We start from the raw sequence: 19,221 nt of genomic DNA on the forward strand, positions 1-19,221 counted from the left end.
CTCCCACCCGTCTGCTTCATGGTGTTTCTTTGTGGGATTATTCAACCCTCTCTTTACTCTGCAGTCTCCAGATCTCTCAAAAAAAAAATTGTCCCAAAACACTGATCCATGATCAGATCGTGAGGTTGTTCCAGCCACAGCAGGAATAAACCCGATCTCTGGTCCTGTGTCAGTGGTGTGGTACAATGTCCGTCCCTCATATGCATATGTGAACATTTTAATTTGCCAGGATCTCTCCACTTGTATCTTAAGCAGGAAAGTTGTTTACTAAACCAAGCCAAGCAAAAGGATCATCACCCCCCACTTATTTTTGTGTCTTGCAGTCCTGACATCCAGCGAGACGTCATGGAGGTAAAACATGGACCACAGGGCCAAGAGAACTATTTCACTGTTATGTCACCGACAACTCGTATTTAACCCCTTTCCACTGTAACTGTTGTTGTTATTCAGATTATCATTATATACATATTGTATATACATAAGACGGATATATTTACAGCATTTTGCTACTGTACACACTACAAAGTATATGTATTAAATGTAAAATAATTTAGGAAACTTTTACCTAGAGCATAATTGCTGTCTATGTATTTAAATACAATAAAAAAAATGTGCATTGTGATTTACATAACCTATTGTGATGTGTTTTTTTTTGTAATCACTTGGGACAGATTCTTTGACAGCATTATAACCTATTATACCTAATAACCTATTAATTATATTACCTTAAGGTTGACAGCATTATAACTTATTATACCTAATAACCTATTAATTATATTACCTTAAGATGGAATGACAGGGAACTGAAGTGCGGTCCTACAGAAATAACCTGGGGTGAATAACTGACATGTTTGTAGAAGTACTTTTAAAATATGCCAGTTCCATGAAAGTCCCATGTGGAATGCATTATGAATATATTATTCCTTTTGAAAAATGCATGCTGTCCTCATCACTTGTGGTACATTGAGTCCTATAATGCATGAGCATTTCAGAGGTTGTGTTCACACGTGGCTGATAGGCTGTGTTTACATCCAAAGGTGCAAAAGGAAATGGGCCAAACATCCTGGCATTGCCAGCCGCTGCTTTTATAATGACACATCACGGTACCTGTAAAGCACATGACATGGCACCAGGCAGCTCCACAGTAGGCACAGCTCACCTGTGAGCACCAAAGGATAGACAACCAACAACCTAAATATGCCTTAAATCCATACATCTTGTACATGCTAGGCTTGATCATCCTCGTCATGTCCATATTATCATCTCGGAAGAGCCGAGTCTTCGTTCTTAGTATTAAAGGACATCTGGTCCCGGAGGATTTGAAGTTTTTTTGCGGGCTGTTAAAAAGAATTAAGCTTTATTCTGTCTCGAAACTGATGCTAATTGATGGAAGAAGAAAAAAAACTTTTGGTAGTTTTTTTTTTGCTTCCCAATTATGTTTGGTGATAAAATCAACCGAGCATAATGTAATTACGCAGCTCTGGGCTTCCTTCACATGATTTTTCTTCCCTCCGCCCCCTTCCTGTTTGTTTACCCTGTAGAGTAAATAGACTGGCCATCTTACCGACTGACACGAACTACCCCAGCGCTGACTGACGGGGCAGAGAAACCTAGAGAAGTTATGTAACTATTTTGCACCGCTTGTACTTGCAAAGTGGAAATCTAAGCCAAGTACATATGGATTTTTCTCTCCGCGTCTCTGTATTTAGTTCAAACTCTTCCCACCTTAGCATGAAAAGTTACTTTTTTTTTCTTTTTGGTCAAACTCCTTATTCCCTTTCTGCTAATACTCAAAAACCAGACAGCTTTGATATCAATCAACATTCACTTGGTAGAATTGGATTATGCCGGCTAGATTTGGTGGCGTCTAACTTGGTGGGGAATAGATAAGCTCTAAATCCTTGAGTTCCCACAGTCTGGACAAACCCATGGCCCCGGTGAAGCTCTGTGACGCCTACCTGTGAACGTGAAAACTGTTGCGTAGACGCTCACACACAAACGGTCAAACTAGTGTCTTTCTGACTGCTTGCCAAAATTACAACCACACTTACTCCTTGACAAAGATGCTGAGCCATAGTTGGATCACATGGTGATCACACACTAGCCAATAAGAGCAAAATATCAATGCAAAAATGTAATTGTGGCAAAGAGAAAAATGTGAATTTCAGCCCAATAATTGTTTGATTGCATCCTGCAAGTTTCCTATCTCTGTAAGACCATAAGGCTATTCATAGGCTTCCCTGTAACACCTGCACTATTTATTTCGGTTAACCACATATGCATAGTGGCACACGTCCAAACTCGCCCACATAGACTCGAACCCTGGCTAGCGCAATCTAATAAACAGGAAAATGCAAAAGATTGTGGTGCTATTTCAGGACGCTGTGATGACGGAGTTATATTTAGTCTTAGGCACAATACCAGTCGACAGGAATTTAAATGTACTTTGAATAGTTCTGACAAATAACAGAAGTAGTGGCAAAGCTGAAATTTCAGCCTTTTGGTTTCACAGAGGGAGTGTCTTTTGATGATGATTACTAATCTATATGAGTTTAGAGAGGAAAACCGGAGCGTGTTAGAATTTGATACAAAATTGTAATCCCTTCGTGTGTCCGGCGTGAAGCAACGAGTGAGATTCCACACGTCCACATTAGGATGACGAATGAGTTCAAGAGTTAATGGGGCTGACATTTTGCACTTGTCTTTTCATCTGTGTCACACCAAGTCATAGCGTGACGCTAATCTCGATACCGCCACAGAAAGACTTGAAGGGGTAAAACAAAAGAAGATAGCTGATGCCACAACTTATTTCATCAAAAAGTTTACTTGTCACAAAATGAAACGGTACTTCATGCGTATGATGAGAGGAACAAATTACAGGCCGGTGATGATGATCGTCTTATCAGATGAGTCAGACATAAAGGCACCATTATTCTTGACAGTACATTGTGTCAGAGAGGTCAGCTCCATGAGAGGGCGATGTATAGACTACAGGCCCCTATATAAAGTAGCTGTACATGGGACTATATACGGTACATGATGAGACCACTGGGAGGCCGGTGATAAAGAGATAAGCAGACCTACAAATCCTGCAGCGTGTAGTAGGACATATAGAGCAGCTTGCGAATGTAAGGTACCTTTGGTCTCTCTTGGAGGTGGGCTGTTCCCACGGTGCAACAATAGTAAGTGTGGTATCCCCAAGAACAGGTTAGCCGCTGTCACACGCACAGTGGTATTCAGAAATGACACAATGTGCGTTAGTCAGTGGCTTACCTGCTTTTAGATTTCAAAAAAAAAAGAAGATTTCAAAAAAAAAGAAGAAGAAGAAAAAACCCCCAGCTGAACCAGACACGGGCTGTGGAGAAAACACACAAGGGCTTTGTAACAAAGCAGCAAACAAGTAATGATGATAATAACTGAGTGATAAGTGCGAGGTAATAAAACGTCCAGCCCTGTCTCGGTGGTGATTACTTGCTTATTTTTGATAGATAGAAATACCCACAACATTGAATTGATCACCTCAAGGAGGATTTTTATCAAGTTATGAGATATTTTTGAATGTATAGCTTTGATGATCAGCATAATAACCTGAACACAACATCTTTGATGGCTTGGTTGGTTATCAAGTCAAATGCAATAAATAATTCTGGATGCATTTCGGTACCAAAATATTTAATATTAACATGCATTTGTATTAATGAAGTTCTCAGATGCTTAATAATTAGCTTTAAAAAAATGAAAGCGATTTGATTATATAACGAATAGTTTTCAACCAAATACATCTGACCTATGCTTCAATATGCATCGTGATTATTTTCTATATATTAATCAATACATGACGACCATAATGATTTATTGCAAATTGGGGCGCTACTTACCAGTCTTAAGTTTTCTTTTAAGATAATTTTAAAAGGAAAAATATCTTCACGTTATTTGGACACGGGCTTCTCCATCATGCATCCATCCTTTCGAAATGTTTTTTCCTCAAAAATAATGGTAGTATATTATTAAAGTTCAGTAGCTTCTCGGAATCCACTGTACACCAACGCAGAAGTTCAGTTCACTTGCACTATCCCAACCCTGCCCACTCCCCTGCATCTGCAACCTGACCTGTTTATGCAAATTAAATTATACTGACAACAAGCAAACCAATGGCTTCTCAAGTCAGACGTGAATGACCCGCCCATCAAAGGGAACTATCGAATCAGACCGCTCGGGAGGCGGGCGCGAAATCACAACAAGTACGGTGGATTTCTAAAGTTATAGTTGGGGTGCGGCGCGTTCATTTTTGCACGTCTTACATTAGGAATGAACCATTCTCGCGTCATCAATTTCCCACCCTAGGAAATAAATCTCGCAAAGGTACGGACACGAAAAGGGTCAGTTTGCCTCAAATAAATGAAAGTTTGGCGTTGAAGTTGTCCTCGGATGCGAACGGAGCGTTTTAGCCCGCAATCAAAAATGATGCCCCTACCCCTAGGGTTGAAAGTGGTTGAACTCAGCCTACTTGTGTACAGTGTTGCCATGAGGAGAGTGTGGTTGTGCACGTACCAAGGATGCAGCATGACAACATCGGAGTCGGAGGGAGTGAGATGTACAGTGTGATCTGGGTTGATGGGGGGTGGCGCTACAGTAGCCTGTACAAAGAACATTTAAGGAACACTCAATTATTTACCTGCCTGTCTAAAGGAGTGGTCGCTTCCGAAAGTTGGCATTATTCATTATGTGAACTTTAGAAAGCGGCCATTTAGAATAACAAGGTAACTGAAACATGAAGTTAATGGAGGAAATTGCACCACTGTGATTCATTCTACCCTATTTAACGATTTGTGCGACAGCTCGTCAAGGAGAAACGAACGCCAGATGTTTAAGAAGCGAGAGATTTCTCTTTTAAAATGACATAAGAACAAGCGAAACACACAAAAAATTGATATAAAATATCCACTTGAATCGTGCCAAGAAAGGTTTTTACTCATTACTTATGAGATGATAACCAGCACGCGACAATTCATCTTCAACCCACGCACGCTGTTTAAATATGAAATAGCGTTTCCTCGGAAAGTTGGGTCAGATTTATAGTTCAGAAATGTCTGCAGACATTTATCACATCGGCAAGTAACAAATCAGGATTACCATGTTACATAACAGCTGTTTCCATCTAATTCAGACACCAGAGGGGGCGACATTGCCTTGGTTGTTGCTGATCATGTGCGGTAGACTTCGAATATATTGACAAGTATTAAACGTGTTACCCGTCACTATATGCACGTTGATATTTTGTGTCCAGTTTGCATCATCTTGATGTTCCAATAAGTAAGAAGAATAGTTCTGTTGCGAAATTCAAAATCATTAGAATAGATTCAGAGGAGTCGAAATAGCTATTTACAGGTGAAACATAACAGACATTTTAAAATACGACAAATTTCCTGCCCTTTGGGAAATTTGTTGCATTGGTTCTCTACATGCTTGATAAAGTAATTAAAATCGCACGTCGCTCTGGGTAAGGCTTTTCCGACCCCTCCGAAACTAAACGGACGCTGTTTCTTTAAGAGTTGACAGAGTGATTTGACCGTGCTCTTCCATTTCCGTGCAATCCAGCCGGCGGTGTCAGTCAACAATGGTGGAGACTTCAAATTACACAGATCACGCTTCACACTACTGAATCGGGTAGGTGTGAAGTACACGTCGTATGTTCGAGCGTGGTATTTTTTGTCATGTATATCTAATGGAAAACTAGTGAAAGCACACCGGTCTTTGCATGTCATTAACGTAGATCCTAAAAAAGACTGCAGTTGACGTTAGCTAAATTTAGCTCTATTCAGGCTAATGCCCATGCTAATACTTATAGCTAGGTTAGCAAGCCCGCTAGCGTTTTTCTGTATAACAAAAGCGTTGTAGGTTCGCCGGATATGATAGCCAGTAACTCTACAAAACCATATATGCTGTTTCCATTTTTAAGTGATGAAAGCAGATGAAATCTGACTGTTCACTGCTAAAAGTTTAATCATTGTTTACAAATGTAGCTGCTTAGCCAGCTAAGCTAGCGCTGATTTCAGTGCAGCGTTGAGACAGCTCGCCAGCAAGGCTGCACTACCTAACACTATATAACGCTATATTTAGATGATTGATAAGGGTATCTTCCAAAACTACACAATCCGCTGCCTAGTTTGGGATCTCACTGTTGATAACGTCATAAACCTAAATGTTGTTTAGAATAACATAAATACATAATTAGTTATATCTACATTAGACATGACTACAACTTTGTCGATGCTGTCGACCACTATTTTATTTTCCCATGTCAGTTATTGTTGGCGTCTTTCACTGTTGATAAAGAACAAAAGGTTGCCTTAACATATGCCACAACCAAAAAAAAACATCAAATCTAGAGGGTAGAGATAGAAGATCACAGTTACTGTTATAAGTCCACTTAAAGCCATGCAGGGAAGTAGCCCCATCTTCAATTTTTGTTTCATTGTTAAGAAGGTAAGAAAGTTTCAGCATTTCCAGCAGTTAAAATGATTACTAGAATTAAAAATCACTCATCATTGTTACTCTTTTAGCTGGTGACTGGCACTAATTTGCCTACCCAATTGTGACGTTTGCTTTCTTCTCAAGGACTGAAGGAGAACTTCGCCTTGTAGCAGAGTTGGAAGGACAATTATTAGTTGCTGCAACTTTTAAAGAGTGCGTATTATTTGCCTGCACTTCATCGTAAATGACCAGCTATAGACCTAGCTATGGCAGTTGTAATACTGCACTTATAAAACTTTTATAAGATATTATAAGTTATAAGATATTGTAAGTTCTAGTAATATAAGTTCTTATAAGAGAGAGTTCTTATCCTTTTAATGTAGTTGTTAAGATCCTGTTAATGGTGGAACTGTCCAATCCCACCTCCTTAAGAGCCTGTAAGGTTTATAATAATATACATTATAAGAGGACTGTAAAGTTTATAAAATCCTGTTTTTCATAGTGCAATCTGCACTATAAAAAACATTCTTTGTGCATGGTCCTGACTGGTCTTTCTTCACTGATGTCTTGCTTTCTATTCAGATACGTGTGTTTCAAATTAAAGTGTTCAGCTATTAGCCCGATGGTCAGCTATGGATGAAGACGACAGCCAGGGTGAGCTGATCAACAAGAATACATCCCATGGCAAAGGGAAGAGGGCTGCTATGTGGGCCATCTCAGGTAGCCTGTTTATTATAGTTTGTCCTTTAAAGACAACAAGTTCGTTAATGGGCTGGGAAAGGCTTTATTCAATCACAACTTTGCCCTGAGCATTTCACCCTTAATTTAGTCTCACTTTGTTTTGTTTTATCTCAGATGACTCAGATGATGTAGAGGATGGCTCAGACGAGGGAGATTCCAACAGTGATGAAGAAGAGGAGGATCACCTTGATGGAGAGGAAGATGATGAGGGGGAAGAAGAAGAGAATGAGGAAAGTGACAGTGATGGTACGAACCTGTAAATTCACACATTCTGCCTGCCAAACACACACACACTCATTCAACCTGAAAATTTGTCTGCAATTGTTGCTTGAGTTCTTTATGATCATCTATTTCCTAATTTATAATATAAACAACAGATTACATAATATGGCAAATAAAGTAAAGATTCAGCCAATCAAAACATGCACCTCTCCTTCTTACTATTTTTTCAAACTGCATTGCTCTCAGTTAACCAGGTCTGCAAGATGTCTTTATGCATGCTCAATAATCCAGGTAAGGAAATCACAGAACGTTGAATCAGTTCATCTGGACACAACGTTTATTGAGAGAAATGTTTCCGTCACTCATCTAAGTGACCTCTTCAGTCTCAACTGACTGCAGGTTTCCTCACACTTATAAACGATGCAGTGGCATGAAACTGAAAACAACGATTGGTTTCATATGCAAACTGCCGTGACCATTAACTAGAGTTACAGTGGCAATACATACTATTGAGAGAACTTGGGAATAGTTGCAATCACAGCCTTGTAAGAGGGCGACAGATGTACTGTTAGCCCCCCCCCCCCCCGGTTCAGGGACGGCCATTCTCTCTTCACATAGATAGCCTCTTTGGCTGCCCATTCAAACCAGCATTCCTCCCTAACAAGGATGTGCACATCCTCATCCTTGAAAGAGATGCGTTGAGAGACATATTTTCCAAACACTGCATCTCAGTTGCTTTCAAACCCCAAACACGTTGTGCCAGAAATTGATCTACCCCATGGATCGGGTCCCCCAGCACAAACAGAGCAATATAGTGTATACTGTTAAGTGCCAGGAAGATTTATGTGACTTGTACATCGGGGAAACCAAACAGACACTGGCCAAGAGGATGGCACAACACAGAAGAGCTAACACATCAGGCCAAGACGCTGCAGTCTATACCCATATGCAGTTCAGTGGCCACTCTTTCAAGGATGAGGATGTGTACATCCTTGATAGGGAGCAACGCTGGTTTGAATGGGGAGTCAGAGAGGACATCTATGTAAAGAAGGAACGACCATCCCTGAACTTGGGGGGGGGGGGGGGGGCTAAGAGTACATCTGTCACCATCTTGCAATGCTGTGATTGTAACCATTCGCCAATCCTCTGTGGATAGTACACATTGCCATTGTAACACTAGTTAATGGTCACGGCAATTTGCATATGAAACCGATTGTTGTTTTCAGTCGTTATGCCACTATATTGTTTATTATAAGGGTGGGGATACCTGCAGTTAGTTGAGACTGAAGAGGCCACTTAGATGAGTGAAGAAAAGTTTCAATAAATGTTGTGTCCAGGTGAACTGATTCAACTTTCTGTGACAGGTCTACTAGAGTCCTGGAAAACAAGACTAGGTCAAAACCTTGTACTCTATGGCTGGACCGTGTATAATCAATGTTTGAAATTTTGGCCAACTTGTTACAGGGATAATCAGTGATAGTGTCTATAATGTGAATTCCTGGATATTAAATGTTCATCTGTAATTTTCTGAAGTGATCCCAGTAATATTTGTTAAAGTGTACTGAGGTAGTATAACACACGACTTGGTTAAGCTACAAGCAGCAGTATATTCCGTTTGTTAGCATACAATAAAAGTGGAATGAGCTGGAACCGCTGTGCTGATTCATTTTGAAAGAGCAATGGCCAATAGGGAAACTCCCACTCCCATGTTTACCGGTGACGTCGTTGGTCGGCTGACCAATCATGTAACTAAAGTGACGTCGTCGGTCACCTGATCCAGCGGCCCAATCTTGTAACTTGTTAACCCAGCCACTCTTAACATGATCACTGACAGACATTCACGGTTGTAGGGGGGTCACCTGATTCAGTGGCCCAATCATGTAGCTATTTCACTCAGTCACTTTTAACATGATCACTGACAGACATTCGCGGTTGTAGGGCTGGTCCTGCTGGCTAGTCCAGTTAAAAAATTCAGCCTGTCACTGCCCCCTACATGTTGAAAGAAGAAGGAAGTGTAATAGACCCTTTTATGACCTACGTCACGCATAGTATGCGTGCGCATTTTGGCAGCAAAAGAGGCAACTTCTCCATCTCCAATCAATGCAGAGTGCAAGTGGAGTTTTTGATCGATTGATATTTACATTTTTAAAATGTCATTTTGTTGTGTTGTGGGTTGCCAGAACAGGTCTAGCAAAACTAAAGGTATCAATTTCTACCGCATTCCATCGGGGAGAAGACCGTTCAATGCAAACAGGCAGATTGTGGTTACAAGCAATAAAATTAGTCTAGATAAATACATAAGTGGCTATCATGACAAATAGAAGTTATATTGTAGCATAAATAAGAGGTTATAGCATAGAATTGTATGGTCGCAAATAATGAAATCCATTTTTTTTGCTGCCAAAATGTGTGCGCATACTAAATCATGTGATCACTGTTTACCAACTGTAAAAGGGTCTATTAGGTGCCTCGTTTCATAGACAAATTTACATCCTTCCATTATCTCTCCCTTTTGTTCAGCATGTGATAAAGAACGTGACTTTGAGTCTCATGGTTCTTTTGGCACAGAGGGGTTTGGAACCCTGTCTCTTTGAACAATAAATTCCATTAGCTGAAAGCTACAACCCTAAAGATTGGTGTTGCGGATTAATTTATTGACATGGTATTGCGGATTAATTTATTGATACCTATCTTGATACTCAGAACTGCACTGGTGTCTGTCCACTGTATTTCAGGCATCTGTTCAAGATGAAACAGAGCTGCCATGGTGATTCTTGTGCTGTTCGGTCAGCAGCCTCAACATATTCAGGAAAAAAAGACGATGGTTGAACCTGGCTTTTAGTTGTTAATGTTGTGGTATCTGTTGCTAAAGGTATTCTACGAGATTAGCCTGCCGTATCTGCTTTCAGCCACAACGTGTTTTTCTTTTTCAAGCTCGACACCGTCTTCCTTACATCAATGTAAAATCTATAGCTGCTAATCTTAGGGTGTAATTGTTTGCTTCTTAATTGTGATGTTCATAATTAACCGTTTAACCGTTACCCGATAATAAGAATTTTGACCGATTAATACTATCAGTTAAATGGTTAAAAAAAAATTATTTTTTTTAAAAAATATATATATAGTATATATATTTTTTTTAAATTAAGAAAAATTTGCTGTATAGTAAAAGAAAAATAGGCTATACATATCAGTCAACTCATGGAGGCCTGTCGACACGTGTAACCAACCACACGTGCCTACAATCATATTTCACTGTGCCCGGGCAAAATGAAGTGAGCAAAAAGAAATACTGTGTGGGACCATTTCGACCAAAAGGATGACGAGGTTATTTGTAAAATATGCAATGCAGTACTGAAATATAGCAGTACTACAAGCGCAATGCAATACCATTTGCGAAGCAAACATCCGCGAGCATCAGGTGATGGAAGACAACAAACTTTGGCCTCCATGTTAGCAGGGAGAAGATGTGATGTGCAGCGGTCAGAGGAGCTAATTCAGAGAATCTGTTCAGTGGTGGAGAAAGACATTTTGCCCATCAGCATGGTCTGTGGAGAGGGTTTTCAAGAGCTACTGTCCCTATATCGAGCCTAAATACCAAATCCCATCAAGACTAACTGTTACCCGTCAAATTGAAGCCCGTTTTACAGAGAAAAATGAGCTTAAAACGCAACTTGCTAGTACTAAGTTTGTGGCTCTTATGACTGACTGCTGGACGGCACTCACAATGGAGAGCTACGTGACAGTTACATGCCACTATATCAATGAGGACTGGCAGGTTAAATCGGCTGGCCTATGAACACGGAGTATGCCAGGCAGACACACGGCTAGCAACCTCACAGCTAAACTATTTGATGCGGTGGAGACTTGAGGACTTGCTGGGAAAGTTTCTGCATGCGTCCATGATAATGCGGATAACGTCGTTGCTGCTAACTCTCCTGGTCGGGTGAACTGGGACTCTGTTGCCTGTTTTGCGCATACACTGCAGCTGGCGGTAAATGATGGATTTAATGTGGATGTGCATTGGGTTATCATTGCAGCCGAGCGGCTTGTCAGGCACTTCAACCACAGCACCCATGCATGCAAGGCACTGGAGGCCAGACAAGAACAAATGAAACTTCCGAAACACCAGCTCATCCAGTTATACAACAGCGGATGGAATTCAGTGTGTGACATGTTCGCATGACTTCTTGAACAACGGTGGGCAGTTACAGTTCTGTCCGACCCAACAGTAACAAAGCTAGTAACAAAAATGTGACTACAAGTTTTCGTTTTGTTAATCTGTTGGCTGTTTTTGATAATTAATTAGCAATGTGTGTTTTCATTTTGTTAATCTGTTTAAACATTAGAAAGTCTGGCTACTAGCTCTTTATTCTAATAAGTTATGAAATATTTTTCTGCACGGGATATCTAGGCTATTATGCCAATTATACAGCGTACTTGGCGCCGGAGGATTCAGTGTGTGTTTTCGTTTTGTTAATCTGTTTTTGTGCTTTAGAAAGTCTGGCTACTATTTGGAATTTACTTAAACAAACATTTATTTAAGTTAAATATTTTTCATGTAGGCCTGTTGGTCTATTCTAATCAGTCTGTTTTATTTCGTTCACAGCCGCGCTGCAGGTGTGTGATGATGTGACGATATTCTTATGTTCTGTTGTTTATGCTGCTATTTGCACAAGTAAAAATAGACCCCTTCATATGAAAAAAAAAATTTTTTGTTTTGTTTTTTGTTTTTTTAAATATCACAGACACTTGTTCATTATCCAAGTCGCTTATCCTAATTAGGGCCGTGGGATGCTGGAGCCTATCCCAGCAGTCATTGGGCAGCAGGTGGGGAGACACCCTGGACAGGCTGCCAGTCCGTCGCAGGGCCGACACATTCACACCTAGGGACAATTTATTATGGCCACAGACCATCGTTCATTGTGAAGAGTACATTTTAATCTTGTCTGTTATTGGTCAGGAAAAAAATTCAAAATGAGCATCCCTGCTTCTTATCATTTTCTACATGACAGTAACCATCTCATGAACAAATACAAAAGCGTTTGTCATTGAGACATTCCTGCATTTGCTATTTTGTGATATACACCAGCAATTAAGAAGTATCTATAAGGGCATTTGTTCAGATGTAAATCACTGACTGAGGTGCAGCCAGAGGTCTTGAAGGTTGTTCACAATCTAACACTGAGAGGAAAGAAAATTGTGATTTTTATGCCCTTACAACTGCTGGATGGTGGTGTTTTAGAAATGTAGTACTGATGTCCAGGGTTGATGGGCAAGTTTACATGCAAGCAATATGTAACGTACAAATGGACAGCTCAAGAAATGTGATTGAACGTTTATTTATTATGTTAAGGTATTTGTGTTATGTGTCATATTACATTGTCCATCATCTAATTGAGATATTGTATGATTTTTATTTTTGTCAAAGTAAGTTGAAAAAGCTAAGCCAAATTCAAAGTCCCTCTTTTTACTCAGATGAAGAGGAAGAAGAGGATAATGCCCTGGAAGGAGCGGTGGGAAGAGACTGTGCTGATCTTGCAGAGCTGAGTTCAGATGAGGACACAGAGAAATGTCCCATTTGCCTGAACGCCTTCATCAGCCAGCCAGTGGCCACACCAGAGAGCTGTGAGCACTACTTCTGTCTGGACTGCATCCTCGAGTGGTCCAAGGTGGGCGTGACTTCAGGTGGTGGGAGTCAAAGGGATTAGACATATTTGTTAAGAGCATCTAAGGGAATTTATCCATGGGTGGATCTTGGCTTTATTTAAAATGTGTCAAAGTTTGCTTCAATTTTGGTCTGTTTTCCTCTTCTCCATTTTAGAATGCAAACTCCTGTCCTGTAGACCGTAAGGTCTTCAGCAACATTTACCTAAGGAAGTGTCATGGAGGCAAAGTGCAGAAAATGGTAATTGTGACAAATTTTTTTATGCAGTCCTCTTTTTACTTTCTTCTTTGTGCATTTTGTAACCAAACAATTTTTGTTTTAAATCTGTTTATTGGGTTTTGCAATTTTTTTTAACATGACATAAACACCAAACAATTTTTGAACATACTTTTTGCTTGTTGCTAGGGCTGTCACGAATACCTTTTTTTTGGACTTAGAATATTTGGCAGCAAGTATTCGAAGGTATTCGAAGCTTCGCTATGATGGGGTGGGGGAGACCGGCAACCAACTTACAATACTCAAACTACATAAATTACACCCTTTGACTATAAAAACTAAATTGCTCATATGTTTGCTGTTATTATTTCTTTATCACGTGCTATCATTAGGCTGTTATTGTAATTATACAATTGACAGACAGGCCAAATCGGCCTTCAAGGTATTTCCTTTTTTTGAAATAAACTGGCTACAAAAACACTTTTAAAGTGAAATCAGTTGCTCATGAAAAGAAAAAAGAATTAAGACTTTTTGTTAGTGTAGCCCTTTACATGAAATCTTAAATAATTAGCGGCATTACTTCTGTTGCCCTAGAGTCGAAAAAAATGGAATGCGTGGCATGTACAACCAAGAAGCTACTTACAGTTTTCAGGTGATTTCACAAAGTCATTGTGGTTTGTGATATGCCAGTTTCTTTTGACATAGCTTTTTGGGTGTGATCTTCACAAATTTTGATGTTATTCCAGATGTTTGAATTTTTGGACATCTTGCTAAACTAGTTGTATGTCACATCCTATTATGTTGCATTGGGCATAGAAGAGATGAGAGCTAACACACTGCATTCATGTGGACACTGTTTTAAAAATTTTCCCGTGCAGTATTGCCAACTGCCGTTTACCGTCTCCAGAGGGGGGTAAAATAGTGATTTTGTGGTCAGTTATCATGGCAACAATCGAAGGCTTCGAAGCATTTGGGTCAGCCCTACTTGTTCACATTACTTGTTTTACATTTTCTCATCCTTCTGTTAAGCTTTTATTTGATAAGGATTTTCTTTAAACTTTATACATATGTCCTCTTAAAAAATTATGTGTGAAATCTGTGGCGATGTTGTGATTCAGATCACAGTGCAGAAGCCTTTGAAGGAAGGTCAAGAGGATGGAGTAGATTTGGACCTAGATCAGACCAGCTGTGAGGTGTGTGGGGGCAGTGACCGTGAGGACCGCCTCCTGCTCTGTGATGGCTGTGATGCTGGGTAAGATGAATGTCTTGCTGCTTAATCCTTCAAATTCATTACATTAATTTGACAAATTGCATTATATTCTTTCCTCTAGACTGTAAAAAATAAGTGTTCGCCAATAAATCCAATGCATGTGGTAATTTCTTCTAAAAAATAATTAAAAAGGCTTTATTCTGCATGGCATAATACAACAAAATTATCAATGCATGCTCTTCTGACCTTCATCAAGGTCATTGTCAAACAATAGTAAGTTGCACACCTACCGTATTTCCTTGACTATAAGTCGCTGTTTTTGTCTGGCTGGTCCTGCGACCTACATTTCAAAGCGACTTGCACAATGTAATTTTGTCAGACGAACACGGCATTTCAACTAAGGCCACTAGATGGCACCGTTTAATTTTGTGACGCAATTGAAATATGTATTGGAGGACTGCGTTGGGATTGGAATCCTGCGGGACCCAACGCAAATCTTGTGGGAGCGGGCGGTTTTAACTTTGCTGCAGGCGATCAAAAAATAAACTGCGGGTCCCGGGATTTAGCTAGCGCTAACGTGAAGGATGGAGTCAACAAATTAAGTTGAGAAGAAGATTAAAGCAGGTCATTACAATACAAGAGAAAAGCAAGGCAACTCTGACATTTGCAAAAATTTCTTAGTTGTCTCTGACAAAGATGGAAACGAACTGGAATTTTTTAGTTGCGACAAATGTGCAAAAGTATTGATCTACAGTGGGCACAAATCTGGCACCTCTGGGTTGAGGCGACTTACCTGCTCTGTTCTCGCTGGTCAAAGTAAGCTCTCCTTCAAAGATAAAGCACTTCCTTCACATTTCAAATAAGATATTATCGAGGGGGCGTCCGGGTAGTGTAGCGATCTATTCTGTTGCCTACCAACACGGGGATCGCTGGTTCAAATCCCCATGTTGACTCTGGCTCGGTCAGGCATCCCTACAGACACAGTTGGCAGTGTCTGCGGGTGGGAAGCCGGATGTGGGCTATGTGTCGTGGTTGCTGCACTAGCGCCTCCTTTGGTCAGTCGGGGTGCCTGTTCGGGGTACCCTGTTCAGGATGCCCTGGCGAAACTCCTCACTGTCAGGTGAAAAGCGGCTGGCAATTCCACATGTATTGGAGGAGGCATGTGGTAGTCTGCAGAACTCCCCGGATCAGCTAGGTTAAGAGGAGAGGTGACGATTAGCGAGGATTAGCGAGCAGCAGTATGGTTTCATGCCACGAAAGAGCACCACAGATGTGATGTTTGCTTTGAGAATGTTGATGGAGAAGTATAGAGAAGGTCAGAAAGAGTTGCATTGTGTCTTTGTAGATTTAGAGAAAGCATACGACAGGGTGCCAAGAGAGGAGGTGTGGTATTGTATGAGGAAGTCGGGAGTTGCAGAGAAGTATGTAGGAGTGGTGCAGGATATGCATGAGGGAAGTGTGACAATGGTGAGGTGTGCGGTTGGAACGACAGATGGGTTCAAGGTGGAGGTGGGATTACGTCAAGGATCGGCTCTGAGCCCTTTCTTGTTTGCAATGGTGATGGACAGGTTGAAGGACAAGATCAGGCAGGAGTCTCCATGGACAATGATGTTCGCGGATGACATTGTGATCTGTAGCAAGAGTAGGGTGCAGGTTGAGGAGAGCCTGGAGAGGTGGAGGTATGCACTGGAGAGAAGAGGAATGAAAGTCAGTAGGAGCAAGACGGAATACCTATGCATAAATGAGAGGAGGACAGTGGAATGGTCAGGATGCAAGGAGTGGAGGTGACGAAGGCATATGAGTTTAAATACTTGGAGTCAACAGTTCAAACTAACAGGGAGTGCAGTAGAGAGGTGAAGAAGAGAGTGCAGGCAGGGTGGAGTGGGTGGAGAAGGGTGTCAGGAGTGATTTGCAACAGAAGGGTACCAGCAAGAGTTAAAGGGAAGGTTTACAGGATGGTTGTGAGACCAGCTATGTTGTATGGTTTGGAGACAGTGGCACTGACGAAAAGACAGGAGGTGGAGCTGGAGGTGGCAGAGTTGAAGATGCTAAGAGTTTCACTGGGAGTGACGAAGAAGGACAGGATTAGGAATGATTATATTAGAGGGACCGCTCAAGTTGGACGGTTTGGAGACAAAGCAAGAGAGGCAAAATTGAGATGGCTTGGACATGTGTGGAGGAGAGATGCTGAGTATATTGGGAGAAGGATGCTGAATATGGAGCTGCCAGGAAAGAGGAAAAGAGGAAGGCCAAAGAGGAGGTTTATGGCTGTGGTGAGGGACGACATGCAGGTGGCTGGTATGACAGAGGAAGACGCAGAAGACAGGAAGAAATGGAAACAGATGATCCGCTGTGGCGACCCCTAACGGGAGCAGCCGAAAGTAGTAGTAGATATTGATGCTAATGAAGTATATATTATAATGTGGGTTTTCTGTTAATCTTTTATTTTGTCCCTTACATCCACTCCATTTTTTCTCCATCTAAATGAGAATATACATGGGAGGAATATACAGGGAGGTTTTTTCTTGTGTAATGGAAATATACTTTTTAATTTACTTTTTTGGATGCCGCAGTGGGGGCCCTCAGCCCACAGGTAGGAGAGGCTTCCCCCCACAGCTAGACGTTTTCTCTACCTCAGCTCAGGGCCATTTACCAGAGACCCCAGCCTTGGAATCACACCTTCCTTACCCTCCTTTTTTTCTTTTCTTTTTTTTTTAATTTTTCTTTTTGTTTCTTTGTTCTTGCTTGTTCAGAGAGTAGATCGGTTAAGTTCTATTTTGCTAACATCAATGATACACTGACAGATAAATACACATGGCTAGGAAAGTAAAATTCATCTCTTAATGTCAGTGGGCTGTTGAATCCAATCAAATGCCGTAAAATTCTGTCTAAAGTGAAGAAAGAACAAGCCCATGTAGTATATCTACAGGAAACCCATTTAAATCATAATCAGTCTGAAAAACTAAAGAGAATGGGCTTTATTAATTTGTTTTTTTTTCTTCATATAAATCAGCACGTAGGAGAGGAGTTGCTATTCTCATTTCAAGCAAGCGAAAAAAGTATTCGAAATGAGAGATAAGGAGAGCAGATATATTCTAGTAAGAGGGAATATAGATGGGAATCCAGTTACTCTATTGAATATACAGTGCATCCGGAAAGTATTCACACCCCTTCACTTTACCCACATTTTGTTATGTTACAGCCTTATTCCAAAATGGATTAAATTCCTTTTTTTTTCTCATCAATCTACACACAATACCCCACAATGACAAAGTGAAAAAGGTTTTGTAGAAATGTTTGCAAATTTATTAAATATAAAAAACTGAAATATTGCATGTACGTAAGTATTCACACCCTTTGCTATGTCACTCAAAATTGAACTCAGGTTCATCCTGTTTCCACTGATCATCCTTGAGATGTTTCTACATCTTGATTGGAGTCCACCTGTAGTAAATTCAATTGATTGGACATGATTTGGAAAGGCACACACCTGTCTATATAAGGTCCCACTGTTGACAGTGCATGTCAGAGCAGAAACCAAGCCAAGAAGTCAAAGGAATTGTCTGTGGACCTCCGAGACAGGATTGTATCGAGGCACAGATCTGGGGAAGGGTACAAAAAATGTTCTACAGCTTTGAAGGTCCCGAAGAGCACAATGGTCTCCATCATTTGTAAATGAAGTTTGGATCCACCAGGACTCTTCTTAGAGCTGGCCGCCCAGCCAAACTGAGCAATCGGGGGCGAAGGACCTTGGTGAGGGAGGTGACCAAGAACCCGATGTTCACTCTGACAGAGCTCCAGCGTTCCTCTGTGGAGATGGGAGAACCTTCCAGAAGGACAACCATCTCTGCAGCACTCCACCAATCAGGCCTTTATTGTAGAGTGGCCAGACGGAAGCCTCTGCTCAGTAAAAGGCACATGACAGCCCGCTTGGAGTTTGCCAGAAAGCACCTAAAGGACTCTCAGACCATGAGAAACAAGATTCTCTGGTCTGATGAAACCAAGATTGAACTCGTTGGCCTGAATGCCAAACATCACGTCTGGAGGAAACCAGGCACCTCTCATCACCTTGCTAATACCATCCCTACAGTGAAGCGTGGTGGTGGCAGAATCATGCTGTGGGGATGTTTTTCAGCGGCAGGAACTTGGAGACTAGTCAGGATCGAGGGAAAGATGAATGGAGCAAAGTACAGAGAGATCCTTGATGAAAACCTGCTCCAGAGCGCTCAGGACCTCAGACTGGAGCGAAGGTTTACCTTACAACACGACAATGAAGGAGTGGCTTCAGGACAAGTCTGTGAATGTCCTTGAGTGGCCCAGCCAGAGCCCAGACTTGAACCCCATTGAACATCTCTGGAAAGACCTGAAAATAGCTGTGCAGCGATGCTCCCCATCTAACCATACAGAGCTCGAGAGGATCTGCAGAGAAGAATGGGAGAAATACCCCAAATATAGGTGTGCCAAGCTTGTAGCTTCATACCCAAGAAGACTTGAGGCTGTAATCACTGCCAAGGGTGCCTCAACCAAGTACGGAGTAAATGGTGTGAATACCTATGTACATGCAATATTTCAGTTTTTTATTTTTAATAAATTTGCAAAAATTTCTACAAAACCTTTTTCACTTTGTCATTATGGGGTATTGTATGTAGATTGATGAGAAAAAAAAGGAATTTAATCCATTTTGGAATAA

At 41.0% G+C, this 19,221-nt stretch overlaps 2 protein-coding genes across 4 annotated transcripts in view; both read left to right on the top strand.

Annotated features, from left to right (window-relative positions):
* rassf7a (Ras association domain family member 7a) overlaps nt 1–628 on the top strand; it is a 46,277-nt gene extending 45,649 nt beyond the window's left edge. For all 3 annotated transcript variants that reach the window (XM_056281606.1, XM_056281607.1, XM_056281605.1), the window contains exon 6: nt 324–628. In XM_056281606.1, the coding sequence (XP_056137581.1) occupies nt 324–355 (32 nt within the window). In that variant the 3' untranslated portion in view covers nt 356–628. The remainder of the gene's footprint in view (nt 1–323) is intronic.
* A 4,982-nt stretch (nt 629–5,610) lies between these two features.
* The window catches only part of phrf1 (PHD and ring finger domains 1), a 50,567-nt gene continuing 36,956 nt past the window's right edge, over nt 5,611–19,221 (top strand). Inside the window, exons 1-7 of the mRNA XM_056282686.1 lie at nt 5,611–5,667; nt 6,619–6,687; nt 7,057–7,194; nt 7,330–7,461; nt 12,916–13,109; nt 13,262–13,345; nt 14,440–14,573. Of these exons, the coding sequence (XP_056138661.1) occupies nt 7,107–7,194; nt 7,330–7,461; nt 12,916–13,109; nt 13,262–13,345; nt 14,440–14,573 (632 nt within the window). The 5' untranslated portion in view covers nt 5,611–5,667; nt 6,619–6,687; nt 7,057–7,106. The remainder of the gene's footprint in view (nt 5,668–6,618; nt 6,688–7,056; nt 7,195–7,329; nt 7,462–12,915; nt 13,110–13,261; nt 13,346–14,439; nt 14,574–19,221) is intronic.

The sequence above is a fragment of the Lampris incognitus genome, chromosome 6 (genome assembly GCF_029633865.1).
Source record: "Lampris incognitus isolate fLamInc1 chromosome 6, fLamInc1.hap2, whole genome shotgun sequence".
Lineage (NCBI taxonomy): Eukaryota > Metazoa > Chordata > Actinopteri > Lampriformes > Lampridae > Lampris > Lampris incognitus.